Source organism: Phacochoerus africanus, chromosome 1 (genome assembly GCF_016906955.1).
Source record: "Phacochoerus africanus isolate WHEZ1 chromosome 1, ROS_Pafr_v1, whole genome shotgun sequence".
Taxonomy (NCBI): domain Eukaryota; kingdom Metazoa; phylum Chordata; class Mammalia; order Artiodactyla; family Suidae; genus Phacochoerus; species Phacochoerus africanus.
Genome location: NC_062544.1, coordinates 150068705 through 150085588, shown reverse-complemented (window position 1 = coordinate 150085588; position 16884 = coordinate 150068705). Strand labels below are relative to the sequence as shown.

Here is a 16884-nt window from a genome sequence, read left to right as displayed (position 1 = left end):
GTTGCTGGCATAGTCAGGGAAATTCCAGCCTCAAACTGAAGCCAGGGAAGCCAAGCTCCAGGGACTCTCTGGGTCCCCAAGGGGTCCTCCCTTCACCCATCTCAGGAGGAGAAGCACCTACACCCTTTGCTCTCGGGACCATAACATTGAAGGGGCAGCACCAAGCGAGGGTCCCTCTGGCCATGTCTTTGCTGAGCGCTCCCTCCCCTCCCTGCCTCCCCTGCAGCATTTCAGCCTCCAACCTGGGCCTGGAAGAGCCCGACTCAACCAAGAAAGCAATGATGGAAGAGGTCCAGGGAAGCTACTCTTCATCAGCCTTAGGGGACAAGATGGAGCAGCCCTCCCCTGAAGCTGAGAAGTAGGTGGTCACGCCAGCCCGGGGTCACCCCAGCCCAGGGCCCTCCTGTGGTTGGCAGAATGGGTGTGGCTCACAGAAGGGCCTCTGGCTCTACCACAGGCCACAGAACTCACAGGGCCAAGTACCCCTGGGCAAGTCACTTCCCCTGGGCACAGGTCCTCCAGCAATCCTTAACCGGGCCACTTTATCAACATAATGTCCAGCTGGGCATTGAGGCTGCTCCCCTACACTGCTGGCAGTGGTCTAGGTGGTGGAGATGGAGGCCTTTTGTAGACTTTGTCACAGAGCCCCATGGCCCAGACCCATTGACCTGAGAAAGGCCGAGATGGCCCACTGCCTCCTTGCAAGAAACTTCCTAGTCTTGAAAGTCTGCGATGCTGGCTGTGGTAACTGCCAAGCCAATCATGTTCTGCAGGAATGTGAAAATCATACATTATTCACGAAGATAGAAAAGCACAACTGTGAGCAGCCAGAAAGGTCATGGGTGCCACTTGGAGCAACACCCAAAGGCCTCGGCTGTGCAGGCAGAGGAGCCCTCCCTTCTCAGCCCAGGCCAGGGAGGGCTCTGGGAGCTGCCAGACCAACCCTTTCCCAGTATCTGCTTCTCTCTGTTATGGTTTTTAGGATGATACAGCCTGAGGGGGATCTGCATCCTGTCAGCAAAGCCAGGAGGAGCAATAAGAAGATGAACACCTGGAAGAGAATGGCCTCCAAGAAGTGATACAGCCCCCACAGCCACCTGGAGCGCCAGCCTGAACACAGCCACTCCTACCCCATGCTGGGGCCTGCCACCCCTGCCCCAGCCTCCCGTCCCTTCTCAGAGCTCTGCATAATAAACAAGCATACCTCCAGTGTCTGGGTGAGGCCATGGGATAGGCTAGCTCCTATGAGGCCAGAGGCCCTGACAGCCCAATTCCAGGCCAAGGCCTTGGAAACATTGTTCCTGTGACCCAGAGCTCCTCTGTGGCCAGAGACATCAGCCTGAGACTCTCCCAGGGAAATGAAGGTCTCCACAGGGCTGAGCCAATGACACATTAACCTTGGGGAGGTCTTGGATGGGACTTACCTCACCTCCTGCCCTTCACTGGGTGGGGAAGGCCTTGGATTCTGGCCCAGCTGGAACACTGGATGGGAGGGAGAAGAGGGGACAGAGACAGGAGAAAGCAGAGCGGGTGGTAGAAGAGGCAAAGGAAGGGATGGAGTGATGAGGAGAGTGTGGGCGGAGGGCAGGGAGAGACGAGAGGAGGCCAAGCAACTGAGGGGCAAGGGCCTGGAGTGAGATGGAAGGGAGGGGAGAGTGTCAGGCCACACCCATGGGCCCTCTGGTGGCCCCCCCAAGTGCCAACATCCACTTTTAGCCCAGTCTCAGTGCCCTTTGGTGGATTAGATGCCCCTCCCTAAGCTGCCAGCCTGAGAAATCCTTACCAGCATCACGGGCCCAGAGAGAACAGCCCCCTCTGGTGTGCCAGCTCCTCCCTGGCGGTTCCTTGGGCACATGTCACATTAGCTCTGGGACTGCTTGTCATGGGCTCCTGGGAGCCATTTCCCAACAGGGTAAGGACCCCAGAGGGTCTGCCTTGCTCTGCAAGCCTGGAAGAGAGCCACCTCTGGCCCTGGCCCCTGGGCAAGGGGGTTGATGGGCTCCCTGCTCAACTACTTGTGCTCCCTCTGTAAGTAGATGCTTTCTTAATTCAGAGATGCTTAATTTTTATCCCTTGTATCATTGTTTTTGCTTTTGTTTTGTCTTTTTGTCTTTTTAGGACCGCACCCATGGCATATGGAGGTTCCCAGGCTAGGAGTCCAATCAGAGCTGTAGCCCCTGGCCTATGCCACAGCCACAGCAACGCCAGATCCGAGCTACGTCTGTGACCTACACCACAGCTCACTGCAGCGCCAGATCCTTAAGCCATTGAGTGATGCTAGGGATCAAACCTGGGTCCTCATGGATGCTAGTCAGTTTTGTTAACCTTTGAGGCACAACGGGAACTCCTCAAAGGCTTTTTAAAAACCATACGTTTGTCCCTCTAGAAATAGATTTGAAACAATGTGCTATTCGTAAGCCTGAATCCTCTGAACCTAAGGACCTGATAGTTGTTAGGGGCCTTGGGCGTCTAGCCTCTCTACACTGTTCCCCTCCTGAGCACAAGGACACTCAAGGATCAGAAGGCAAGGGGAAGCAGGCCCACCTTCTGTCATGGCACGTAGGGCCCCCAGGTCCTCAGGCAGGGCTCTGGTGAAGGCTGCAATGGAGATGTGGGCTCACTCTTTCCTTCCACCCTGAATCCATCCTTGGGGCCTGCACGCTCAGCTGTGCACTTCAACAGCTGCGTGCACAGGGGGCACACACCTGTCTCTAAAGCACAGGTTCTGGCCCAACCCAGGGTGCTTGCCACACAGAAATGTGGCCAAACCGAGCTATTGTGAGCAGGGACGCCTCTCATTGGTGGAACAAGGCCCAGCGAATGTGCAGTGCCACATCATCAAACTGTGCTGGGGAAGAGGGACAAAAAGGGAAGCCCCCCTTCTCCATGGAAACAGGAGGAGAAGGGGATCAGGCCTCACTCCCCTAGAAATGTTCTCAACAGACCAGGCCTGACGGGAAGATATGAGATTATCTCAGGAAATCATAGCTCTTGTCTGACTAGACTAGTGGGTGTTCAAGCTCCCTCCTGTCAACATCTTCCTTGGATATAAGGAGGTCCATGGCTTCCTAAAGCAAAACATGTGTTAAAACTCCAGTGCACATTGCAGAGATGGTGAGCACATGTGCACGTCCTGCTGCCCCTTGTCCCAGGCCTTTGCAGACGTCATTATTCAGTCGCAGCACTCCGAAACCAGGTGATGCCTAAGATTCCATCTTCAACACAAAGGGACAGGCAGCCACTGCCAGTGAACTGCCAGTCTCTGCCATCCATGAGATAGCTCTTCCTTCTACCAGACCTCAGTTTTTAGGAAGATGTCTTAGCTGAAGTGAGGGTAGAATTTGAGCAAGAGCCTAAAGGGTAGGCTTCTGTAGGCCTTGCTCTGTGCTACCTGTGCCAGCAGGGAAGTAAGTGGTGATCTGATCATTCACCTCCCAAGTACTCAGCCTGTCAGGGGGACATGTAATGGTTAGTAGCCCAGAGCCTCCCTTATCACTGAGGGCATTTTCCCGGTTCTTGTTCAGGCCAGTAGAAAGCCCCAGAGAGAGGAAGACTATCCACGAATAGACTCAAAGAAAATAAAAACTAGAAGGAAACCCAAGAATCAGTGTATCTTCAGGAGAGAGGAAGACTATCCACAAATAGACTCAAAATAAAAACTAGAAGGAAACCCAGGGATCAGGGTATCTAATTTCTCTCTTTAGAAAGAGGAAGACTGAAGCCCTATGAAAGGAAGGGACTGCCAGTGGCCAGCCATACAGTCAGCACATGGTAGCATTACACAAGGTCCCTGGTGCCAAGTCCACTCTTTCCCCCACACCATTCCTCTGTGTGGAGGTGGACCAGGAGAGCAGCAGGGCAAAGAGCAGACTCCCATTTCCAGCAGTACACTATGGGTTAAACAGCCTGAAAAAACAAAACAAAACAAACAAAAAAACTATCCTGGTAAAAAATACAGAGGAATAGTGAACATAAATCAAATACCCCTTTAACTGCATATTAGAGCTCACACAGTAGTAAGGAAAATGGTGAGGGGCTGAAAAGAGGACTCAGGAAGCCAAGTTGGTAAGCAAGTGCTAAAACCACAGCTGGCCTGAGGCTGTTTTGATCCCAATGACCCAGAACCTGAGCTGAATCAGAGCCTTGGCCTAAACAGGATGCCAGACTTTTTTTTTAATGGTCAAGATTATGAAAGATACTTTAATTTTTTGTTTTTTAAGTATCATTGAAGTATAGTTAATTTAGAAGGTTGTGATAATTTCTGATATACATTGAAGTGATCCATTCATACATATACACATATCCATTCTCTCTCAGAATCTTTTCCTACATAGATTATCACAGAATGTTGGGGAGAGTTCTCTGTGCTATACAGCAGGTCCCCACTGACCAGTCATTCCATATACTTCACTGCGCATATGCCAATCCCAAAGCCCCAGTCCATCCCTGCAATGACCCTCTCCCCCCCCTTATTTTTTTTTTTTTTTGTCTTTTGTCTTTTTTGTTGTTGTAGTTGCTATTTCTTGGGCCGCTCCCACGGCATATGGAGGTTCCCAGGCTAGGGGTCGAATCGGAGCTGTAGCCACCGGCCTACGCCAGAGCCACAGCAACGCAGGATCCGAGCCGCGTCTGCAACCTACACCACAGCTCACGGCAACGCCGGATCGTTAACCCACTGAGCAAGGGCAGGGACTGAACCCGCAACCTCATGGTTCCTAGTCGGATTCGTTAACCACTGTGCCACGACGGGAACTCCCCTCTTCCCCTTTGTTAACCATAAATTTTTCAAAGTCTGTGAGTCTGTTTCTGTTCTGCAAAAAAGTTCATTTGTATCCTTTTTTCTTAGATTCCAGATATAGGTGAAATCATATATTTGTCTTTCACTGTCTAACTTCACTTAGTATGGTAGTTTCTAAGTCCATCTATGTTGTTGCAAATGCTGTTATTCCTTTTTATGGCTAAGATTCCTTTGTATATATGTACCACATCGTCTTTATCCATGCCTCTATTGATGGACATTTAGATTGCTTCTATGTCTTAGCTATTGTAAACAGGGCTGCGGTGAACATTAGGCTGCATGTATCTTCAAATTATGGTTTTCTCTGGATAGATGCCCAGGAGTGGGATTGCCTGATCAAATGATAGTTCTATTTTTAGTTTTCTCTGGAACCTTCATACTGTTTTCCATAGTGATTGCACCAATGTACATTCCCACAAACAGTGTAGGAAGGTTCCCTTTTTTCCACACCCTCTCCCGCATTTATTATTTGTAGACTTTTTGATGATGGCCATTCTGGCTGGTGTAAGGTGGTACCTCATAGTAGTTTCAATTTGCATTTCTCTAATAATTAGTGATGTTGAACATCTTTTTATGTGTTTTTTGGTCATCTGTATGTGGAGAAATGTCTGTTTAGGTCTTCTGTCCATTTTTTGATGGGGTTGGTTTTTTTTGATATTGAGCTACAGGAGGTGTTTACACTTTGGAGATTAATCCCTTTTCGGTTTCTTCATTTGCAAATATTTTCTCCCATTCTGTGGGTTGTCCTTTTGTTTCATTTGCTATGCAAAAAATTTTAAGTTTAATTAGGTCCCATTTGTTTATTTTCATTTTTATTATCATTACTCTAGGAGATGGATCTGAGAAGATATTGCTGTGGTTTCTGTCAGAGAATGTTCAGCCTATGATTTCCTCTAAGAGTTTTATAGTATCCGGTCTTTTATTTAGGTCTTTAATCCATTTTGAGTTTATTTTTTTGTATGGTGTTAGAGAGTGTTCTAATTTCATTCTTTTACATGTAACTGTCCAGTTTTTCCAGAACCACTTATTGAATGGACTGTCTTCTCCATTGTATACCTTTTCCTCCTTTGTTGACTGTGGGGGCATGTCTAATTCTGGGCTTTCTGTCCTGTTCCGCTGATCTGTATTTCTGGTTTTGTTCCAGTACCATACTGTTTTGATGACTGTAGCTTTGTAGTATAGTCTGAAGTCAGGGAACCTGATTCCTCCAGCTCCACTTTTCTTTGTAAGGATTGCTTTGGCTGCTCAGGGAATTTTGAGTTTCAATGAAAATTTAAAAATTTTTTGATACAGTTCTGTGTGAAAAAAGCCATTGGTAATTTGATAGGGATTGCAATGAATTTGTAGATTGCCTTGGGTGATATAGTCATTTTGATGATATTGCTTCTTCCAACCCAAGAACATAGTATATCTTTTCATCTGTTTGTATCATCTTTGTTTTTTTTCATCAGCATATTATAGTTTTCCGAGTACAGTTTTTTTGTCTCTTTTTGATGCAATGGTAAATGGGATTATCTCCATAACTTCTCTTTCTGATCTTTCATTGTTAGTATATAGAAATGCAGTTGATTTCTGCGTATTAATTTTGTATCCTGAAACTTCATCAAATTTATTAATGAGCTCTAACAATTTTCTGGTAGCATCTTATAGGATTTTCTAGGTACAGTATCATGTCATCTACAAACAGGGGTAGTTTTACTTCTTTTTCAGTTTGAATTCATTTCTTTTTCTTCTCTGATTGCTGTGGCTAGGACTTCCAAAGCTATGTTGAATAGAAGTGGCGAGAGTGGACATCCTTGTCTTGTTCCTGATCTCAGCGGAAATTCTTTCAGCTTTTCACTGTTGAGAATGATGTTAGCTGTGGATTTGTCATATATGGTCTTTATTATGTTGAGGTAGGTTCCTTCTATGCCCACTTTCTGGGGGGTTTTATCAGAAATGGGTGTTGGATTTTGTCAAAAGTTTTTTCAGCATCTATTGATTTGATCATGTGGTTTTTATTCTTCAATTTGTTAGTGTGGTGTATCACACTGATTGATTTGCAATTATTGAAGAATCCTTCCATCCCTGGGATAAATCCCACTTGATCATGGTATATGACTGACTGACTGATTTTCTTTCTTCCTTTCTTTCTTTCTTTTTCTTTCCTTCTTTCTTTCTTTCTTTCTTTCTTTCTTTCTTTCTTTCTTTCTTTCTTTCTTCCTTCCTTCCTTCCTTCCTTCCTTTCTTTCTTTTTCTTTCCTTCCTTCCTTCCTTCCTTCTTTCTTTCTTTCTTTTTCTTTTTTTTGGTCTTTGTGCCTTTTTAGGGCTGCACCTGTGGCATATGGAGGTTCCCAGGCCAGGGGTCCAATCAGAGCTATAGCTGCCAGCCTACGCCACAGCCACAGCAGCACCAGATCCGAGACACGTCTGCGACCTTTACCACAGCTCATGGAAATGCTGGATCCTTAACCCCCTGAGCAAGGCCAGGGATCAAACCTGCAACCTCATGGTTCCTAGTCAGATTCATTTCTGCTGCACCATGATGGGAATTCTGGTATATGATTCTTTTAGTGCTAGTATTTTGTTGAGGATTTTTGCATCTATGTTTATCAGTGGTATTAGCCTGTCATTTTCTTTTTTTGTGAGTGGTGTCTTTGGTTGGTATCAGAGTGATGGTGGCCAAACAGAATGAATTTGGGAGTGATCCTTCTTCTGCAATTTTTTGGAATAGTTTTAGAAGAATAGGTATTAGCTCTTCTCTAAATGTTTGATATAATTTGCCTGTGAAGCCATCAAGTCCTGGACTTTGGTTTGTTGGAAGTTTTTAAATCAGAGTTTCGGTCTTAACACTTGTGATTGATCTGTTCATCATTTCTATTTCTTCCCGATTTAGTCTTAGAGATTGTACCTTTATAAGAATTTGTCCATTTCTTTGAGATTGTCCATTTTATTGGCATACAGTTGCTTGTAGTAGTCTGTTCCAACCCTTTGTATTTCTGTGATGTCCATTGTAACTTCTCCTTTTTCATTTCTAATTTTATTGATTTGAACCCTCTCCCTTTTTTTCTTAATGAGTCCGACTAAGAATTTCTCAGTTTTGGTGACTTTTTTTCAAAGAACCAGCTTTTAGTTTCATTGATCTTTTCTGTGGTTTTCTTCATTTCTATTTCATTTATTTCTGCTCCAATCTTTATGATTTCTTTCCTTCTGCTAACGTTAGGTTTTGTCTATTCTTTCTCTAGTTGCTTTAGGCATAAAGTTAGATTGTTTATTTGAGCTTTTTCTTGTTTCCTGAGGTAGGCTTGTATTGCTAGAAACTTCCCTCGTAGAACTGCTTTTGCTGCATACCATAGGTTTTGAAGTGTTGTGTCTTTGTTGTCATTTGCTTCTACATATTTTTTAATTTCCTCTTTGATTTCTTCAGTAATCCATAGATTGTGTAATAACATGTTGCTTAATCTCTTATGTTTGTGGGGGTCTTTCGACAGTTTTTTCCTTGTTGATTTCAAGTCTTATAGTGTTGTAGTTAAAAAAGAAGCTTGATATGGTGTTAATTTTCTTACATTTACCCAGGCTTGATTTTTATTTATTTTTTTTAAATTACTCAAATGAACTAATCACATCTGTAGTTGTATAATGATCATAAGAACCTGATTTCACAGGATTTCCATCCCACAGCCCAAGCATATCCCCCCACCCCCCAAACTGTCTCCTCCGGAGACCAAAAGTTTTTCAATGTCTGTGAGTCAGCATCTGTTCTGCAAAGAAGTTCAGTCTGTCCTTTTTTTCAGATGCCGCATGTCAGTGAAAGCATTTGATGTTGGTGTCTCATTGTATGGCTGATTTCACTTAGCATGATAGTTTCTAGGTCCATCCATGTTGCAAAAAATGCCAGTATTTCATTCCTTTTAATGGATGAGTAATATTCCACTGTGTATATGTACCATATCTTCTTGATCCACTCCTCTGTCAATGGACATTTAGGTTGTTTCCATGTCTTGGCTATTGCAAATAGTGTTGCAATGAACATTGGAGGGAATGTGTCTTTTCAAGTAATGTTTTTTTCTGGATAGATGCCCAGGAGTGGGACTGCTGGATCAAATGGTGGTTCAATTTTTACTTTTCTGGGGAATCTCCATACTGTTTTCCACAGTGGTTGCACCAATTTACATTCCTACCAACAGTGTAATAGGGTTCCTTTTTCTCCACACCCTCTCTAGCACTTATTGTTTTTAGACTTTTTGATGATGGCCATTCTGGCTGGTATGAGGTGGTACCTCATCGTGGGTTGTTTTTGTTTTTGTTTTTGTTTTTTGTCTTTTTGTCCTTTCTAGGGCCACTCCCGTGGCATATGAAGGTTCCCAGGCTAGGGGTCTAATCAGAACTGTAGCCACTGGCCTACGCCAGAGCCACTGCAATGCAGGATCCGAGCCACATCTGCAACCTACACCACAGCTCACAGCAATGCCAGATCTTTAACCCACTGAACAAGGCCAGGGATCAAACTCACAACCTCATGGTTCCTAGTCAGATTCATTAACCACTGTGCCATGACGGGAACTCCTCATCATGGTTTTGATTTGCATTTATCTAATAATGAGTAACGTTGAACATCTTTTCACGTGTTTTTTGGCCATCCATATGTCTTTGGAGAATTGTCTGTTTAGACCTTCTGCCCATTTTTTGATGGGGTTGTTTGTTTTTTTGGTATTGAGCTGCAGAAGTTGTTTATAAATTTTGGAGATTAATCCTTTGTTAGGTGATTCATTTGCAAAGATTTTCTCCCATTCTGTGGGTTGTCTTTTCATTTTGCTTAGGGTTTCCTTTGCTGTGCAGAAACTTTTAAGTTTAATTAAGTCCCACTTGTTTTCGTTTTTACTGTCATTAGTCTAAGAGGTGGATGTGAGATGTTGCAGTTGCTTATGTCGGAGAGACTTTGGCCTATGTTTTCCTCTAAGAGTTTGATAGTGTCTGGTCTTATATCTAGGTCTTTAATCCATTTGGAGTTTATTTTTGTGTATGGTGTGAGGGAGTGTTCTAATTTCATTCTTTTCCACGTGGCTGTCCAGTTTTCCCAGCACCGCTTATTGAACAAGCTGTCCTTTCTCCATTGTATATTCTTGCCTCCTTTGTCTTAGATGAGTTGGCTGTAGGTGCATGGGTTTAATTCTGGGCTTTCTATCCTGTTCCACTGATTTCTATTTCTGTCTTTGTGCCAGTACCATGCGGTTTTGATGAGTGTTTCTTTGTAGTATAGTACTAACTAAAAGAAAAAAGGCAATCTATAATTTTTATATACAGCAAAAATATCCTTCAAGAATGAAAGAAAAATAAAAGTACAGTAAATGTGAATGGGTTAAACTCACCAATCAAAAAATAGGGACTCTCACATAAACTTATATCTTAATATTCATAGCAGTACTATCCAAAAAATGGAAATGACCCCAATGTCCATGACCAGATGAATGGATAAATAAAATGTGTTATAGCTGTACAATGGACAGTTATTTTGCAATTTAAAAAATTAAACACTAATATATGCTACCATGCAGATGAACCTCCAAATCATTATGCCGGACATCAAAAACCACATGTTGTATGATTCCACATATATTAAATATACATGATAGACAAGTCTCTAGAGATAGAAAGTAGATTAGTGGTTGCCAGAGAATGGGGTAGAGGAGGGTATTTAGAGTGGAGGGTGATTGCTTAAAAAGTATGGGCTTCTTTTGGGGGTGATGGAAGTGTTCTAGAATTAGTAGCATGCTTGCATAACATTTTGAATATACTGAAAGATACTGGATTGTACACTTTAAAGTGACTAAAAGTGTGATTTTTATCTCCATTTTTAAAAACGAACTATGGCTGAGAAAAATTAAAGAAATAAATAGATATATCATTGTATGTGTTAGGAAAGTTGATATTGTTTTTAAAAATATTTTTATTGAAGTATGGTTGGTTTACAATATTACATTATTTCAGGTGTACATCATAGTGATTCAGTATTTTTACAGATTATATTTCATTAGAAGTTATTACAGGAAAATAGCTATAATTCCGTGTGCTTGCAATATGTCCTTTTTTTAAATCTATTTTATACATAGTAGTTTGTATCTTTTAATCCTGTACCTCTAATTTGTCCCTTCTTCCCTCTCCCCATTGGTAATCTCAAGTATGTTTCTTGTATCTGTGAGTCTGTTTATGTTTTGCATTTACATTTATTTGTATTTTTTCTAGATTCCACATATAAGTAATAGCATGCAGTATTTGTCTTTCTCTGACTTATTTCACTAAGTATATTCTCTAGGTCAATACATGTTGCTGCAAATGGCAGAATTCCATTCTTTTTAAGGGCTGAGTGATATTCCTCTGTGTGTGTGTGTGTGTGTGTGTGTGTGTGTGTGTGTGTGTGTGTGTGTGTGTATTGTGTCTTCTTTATCCATTTGTCTCTTGATGGGCATTTGGCTTGCTTCTGTATTTTGGTTGTTGTAAGTAGTGCTGCTATGAACAGTGGGGTATCTTTTCAAATTAATGTTTTAATTTTTTCCAGATATATACCCATGAGTGGAATTTTTGAATCATATTATATTTCTTTTTTTAGTTTTTTAAAAGAATATCCATACTGTTTTCCATTGTAGCTGTACAAATTTAGATTCCCACCAACAGTGTGTTAGAGTTCCCTTTTCTCCATTTCTTCTCCAACATTTGTTATTTGTGGTCTTTTTTTTTTTAATTATTTATTATTATTTTTTCCCACTGTACAGCAAGGGGGTCAGGTTATCCTTACATGTATACATTACAATTACATTTTTCCCCCAGCCTTTCTTCTGTTGCAACATGAGTCTCTAGACAAAGTTCTCAATGCTATTCAGCAGGATCTCCTTGTAAATCTATTCTAAGTTGTGTCTGATAAGCCCAAGCTCCCGATCCCTCCCACTCCCTCCCCCTCCCATCAGGCAGCCACAAGTCTCTTCTCCAAGTCCATGATTTTCTTTTCTGAGGAGATGTTCATTTGTGCTGGATATTAGATTCCAGTTATAAGTGATATCATATGGTATTTGTCTTTGTCTTTCTGGCTCATTTCACTCAGTATGAGGTTCTCTAGCTCCATCCATGTTGCTGCAAATGGCATTATGTCATTCTTTTTATGGCTGAGTAGTATTCCATTGTGTATATATATATTTGTGGTCTTTTTGATGATAGCCCTTCTCACAGGTGTGAGATGACATCTCAATGTAGCTTTGATTTGCATTTCTCTGATAATTAAAGATGTTGAGCAACTTTTGTGTGCCTGGTAGCCGTATGTATGTAATTTGGGGGGAAATGTCTATTCAGATCTTTTGCCCATTTTTTATTAGATTGTTTGGTGTTTTGATATTGAGTTGTATGAAATATTTGCTTTGTTCTGGATATTAACTTCTTGTTGGTTGCATCATTTGGGGAGAATATTTTCTCTCATTCTGTAGGTTGTCTTTTCATTTTGTCAGTAGTTTCCTTTGCTGTGCAAAAGCTTTGAAGTTTAATTATTTGTTTATCTTTCCTGTTATTTTTATTTTTGTTTGTTTGCCTTAGGAGACAGGTCCAAAAAAATATATTGCTATAATTTTTGTCAAAGAGTATTTTGCCTATGTTCTCTTCTAGTAGTTGTATGGTTTCAGGCATTACATTTAGGTCTTTAATCCATTTTGAATTTATTTTTGTATATGATGTGAGAAAATGTTTTAATCCCATCGTTTTAAATGAAGCTGTCTGGTTTTCGCAGTACTACTTATTGAAGAGCCTGTTTTTTTTTTTTCCATTTTATGTTCTTTCCTTTTTTGTTGTAGATTAATTGACCATAGGTGCATTAGTTTATTTCTGGGCTCCCTGTTGTGTTCAATTGATCTATGTGTCTGGTTTTATGCTAGTACTGTACTGTCTTGATTACTGTAGCTTTGTAGTATAGTCTGAAATCTGGGAATGTGGTATATACAGCTTTGTTCCTTTTTCTCAAGATTGCTTTGGCAATCCAGGGTCTTTTGTGGTTCCAAATGAATTTTAGGATTATTTCTTCCTGTTCTGTGAAAAAATCATGAGTATTGATATGAATCTCATTAAATTTATGGATTGCTTTGGGTAGTGTGTCCATTTTAACAATATTAATTCTTCTAATCTAAGAGCACAGGATATCTTTTCATTTCTTTGTATCATCTTTAGTTCCCTTCCTCAGTGTTTTATAGTGTTCAGGATATATACTTGGTTAAGTTTATTTCTGACTATTTTATTGTTCTCAATGTGACTTTAAATAGGATCGCCTTTTTACTTTCTCTGTCTGATAGTTCATCGTTGATGTATAAAAAAGCAACAGATTTCTAGTTATTATTCTTGTATACTTGAACTTTGCCAAATTAATTTATCAGTTCTAATATTGAGGGGGGAGACTGAAAGTAAGCATCCTTGTCTTTTTCTTGAATTTAGAGGAAAGACTTTTAGCTTTTCACCATTGAGTATGACGTTAGCTCTGGGTTGTCATAAACAGTCATTATATATGGTGCCTCTCTGTCTACTCTGAGAGTTTTTATCATGAACAAATTGTATTTTGTCAAAAATTTTTTTCTACATATCAGAATGATCATATGACTTTTATCCTTTTGTTAATATGGTGTATCATATTGATTGATTTGTGGATGTTAACCATTTTCATGTCCCAAGATTAAATCCAACTTGATCATGGTATATGATCTTTTTTATATATGGTTAGATTTGGTTCACTAATATTTTATTGAGGATTTCTGCATCTATATTTATTAAATATATTGGCATTTAATTTTTTGTAGTGTTTTTGTCTGGTTTTGATATCAGGGTAATGGTAGCCTCATAGAATGAATTTGGGAGTGTTCCATTCTCTTCAGTTTTTTGGAGTAGTTTGAGAAGGACTATTAGTTCTTCTTTATGTGTTTGTTAGAATTCCCCATGTGAAGCCATTCAGTCCTGGACTTTACTCTGCTGGGAATTATTATTATTATTATTATAAATTCACTTTTACTATTAGCAATTAATCTGTTCAAATTGCATGTTTCTTCTTGCTTCTGTCTTGGCAGGTTATATCTTTCCAGAAATTTGTCCACTAGAAGACTCAATATTGCTACAGGTCAGTTATATTTAGACTGATATAGGGCTTCAGTGAAATCTCAATCCAAATTCTTCTGTTAGTAGAAATTAACTAGCTCATTATAAAATTTATATGGAAATACAAAAGACCTAGAGTAGCCACATTTTTTTGAAAAATAAGAACAAGGTGTTCCTGCTTCAGCTTAGCAGGTTAAGAACCTGACATAGTGTCCATGAAATTGTGGGCTTGATCCCTGGCCTTGCTCAGTGAATTAAGGATCCAGCATTGCTGCACGTTGCAGCATAGATCACAGGTGCAGCTTAGATCTGGTGTTGCCATGGCTATGCCATAGGCCTGCATCTGCATCTCTGATTTACTTGGATCCCGTGTTGCTGTGGCTGTGGTGTAGGCTGGCAGCTGCAGCTCCAATTTGACCCCTAGCCTGGGAACTTCCATATGCTGCACATGCTGCCCTAAAAAGATTTAAAAAAAAAAAGAGTAGTACTCCACAAACTAGGAGAAAAATATGAATTTATATAATAACTTACAAACTCTTACAACTCAAGAAGATGACAACACTATTTTTTATTTATTTGTTTATTTATTTTTGTCTTTTTGCCATTTCTTGGGCCACTCCCGCAGCATATGGAGGTTCCCAGGCTAGGGGTCTAATCGGAGCCATAGCCACCAGCCTATGCCAGAGCCACAGCAATGGGGGATCTGAGCCACGTCTGCAATCTACACCACAGCTCGTGGCAATGCTGGATCCTTAACCCACTGAGCAAGGCTGGGACCGAACCTGCAAACTCATAGTTCCTAGTCGGATTTGTTAACCACTGAGCCACGACGGGAACTCCACAACTCTATTTTTTAATGGACAAAATATTTAAACAGATATTTTGTAAAAGAATATATATAGATAGCAAAAAAAGCACATGAAGAGATAACTAATATTATTAGTCTTTAAATAAATGCAAATGCTCTTTTTTTTGTTTCTGCAGTATTAGTTATGATTTCTCCTCTTTCATTTTTTATTTTGTTTATTTGCATTCATTCTATTTTCTTTTCTTCTTGTTAAGCCTGGACAGAGGTTTGTCAATTTTTTCTACCTTTTCAAATAACCAGCTCTTGGTGTTCTTGATTTTTTCTATTGTTTTTTAATCTCTATTTTATTTATTTCCTCTCTGATCTTTATTATTTCCTTCCTTCTGCTGACTTAGGTTTTGTTTGTTCTTTTTTTAAATTCTTTTAGATGGAGAGAAAAGTTATTTATTTAGATTTTTCTTGTTTCTTGAAGAAGGACTATATTACTATGGACTGCTTTTGATGTATCCCATAGATTATGTATGGTTATGTTTTCACTGTCATTTGCCTTGAGGTATTTTTTAATTTCTTGTTTGATATCATTGTTGATCCATTGGCTTTTTAGTACCATGTTGTTTAGTCTCCATATAATCATTTTGTCTCATTTATTTTTCTGTGGTAGATTTTTAGTTTCATGGCATTGTAGTCAGAGAAGATGCCTGAATAATTTGTATTCTCTTAAATTTGTTTAGGCTTATTTTGTGCCCTAGTATATAGTCAATTCTAGAGAATGTTCCATGTGCACTTGAAAAGAATGTGTATTCTGCTTTCTTTTGGATGTATTGTCTTGAAAAAAAATGGAATACTTCACAAATTTGTCATCCTTGCACAGGGGCCATGCTTTTCTATATTGTTCCATTTTTCGTATATGTGTTTCTGAAAGCAAGCACAAGAAATGCAAATTAAAATCACAAATAAGATTCTACTACAAACCTATTAGAATGACCAAAAAAAAAAAAAGAAAGGCTTTAACTGAAAATACCAGGTACTGGCAACTATATGGGGCAACCATAACTATCATACATCACTGGTAAGAATGTGAAATGGTACAAGAACTTTGGGAGTCACTTTAATGATTTCTTACAAAGATTTCTCACAAAGTCATACTTATTATATGACCACAGGAAGAAGCCAGATGAAGGAGCAAGCTGCAGTCCCCAGTCTCTGAGGAGTGGCTAGAGGGCCTGTGATGGTTCAGCCTGAACCCAAAGTCTCAAGGAAACTCAGTCACCATCCCCATCTCTGCAAGATTATTCTAGGGGGCCTTAGACTGTAAAAAGAGAAATCAGATAGTTTTCAGCAACTTTGCTTTGAAATAAGATGGAGTTTCTTAGGCTGAAACCCTAAAATATAGTCATAAATCTCCCCCTTCATCCAGAGATCAGTGGAACCAGAGGTAGAGACAGCAAGGTGTCCATTCCTCAAGACATAAACATCCACTGACAGCAGATCATGGCAAACTGGCTTGGACTGCTGGCTCCCTCCCTGCAGATAAAGCTAGAAAACTATGGAGGTAAAAGAAAAGCAAGGATTCCAAGAGCTAAATCCTTTGAGAAAACTCCAGAAGGCTAAACATGTTTTGAAGTGGTTTATGTGGGTAATATGGATTGATGCAGTCTGAAGAGGATAGGAGGTGAAGGTGGCAATGGAAGAGAGTATGAAATCCTTTCAGCTTTGTCCTGCTTCTTCTCAACATAGCTTTGGGACAGACTTCACCTGCCTCTTCCCTGTAGCAATAGCAGCAACATGCCAGGCCTCTGGTATAGGTATAGGTGGTGATATTGAAGGAGTATAGAAGCCTTGTCCATTAAGATGTTGATAAAAGCAGGAGTTCCCGTCGTGGCGCAGTGGTTAACAAATCTGACTAGGAACCATGAAGTTGCGGGTTCGATCCCTGCCCTTGCTCAGTGGGTTAATGATCCGGCATTACCGTGAGCTGTGGTGTAGGTCGCAGATGCAGCTCAGATCCCGCGTTGCTGTGGCTCTGGTGTAGGCTGGCAGCTACAGGTCTGATTAGATCCCTAACCTGGGAACCTCCATATGCCGCAGGAGTGGCCCAAGAAATGGCAAAAAGACAAAAAAATAAAAAAATAAAAGATGTTGATAAAAGCAGATGCTAACTGACCTGGTGCCAGAATCTGACCGA

General features: G+C 40.7%; 1 protein-coding gene and 1 pseudogene across 1 annotated transcript in view; one reads left to right on the top strand and one right to left on the bottom strand.

The window, feature by feature from the left end:
• Positions 1-362, top strand: part of C1H3orf20 (chromosome 1 C3orf20 homolog) — a 106066-nt gene extending 105704 nt beyond the window's left edge. Inside the window, exon 14 of the mRNA XM_047754637.1 lies at positions 227-362. Within this exon, the coding sequence (XP_047610593.1) occupies positions 227-362 (136 nt within the window). The remainder of the gene's footprint in view (positions 1-226) is intronic.
• Positions 363-15529: 15167 nt separating this feature from the next.
• Positions 15530-15628, bottom strand: LOC125114149 (uncharacterized; annotated as a pseudogene).
• Between the last annotated feature and the right edge of the window lie 1256 nt (positions 15629-16884).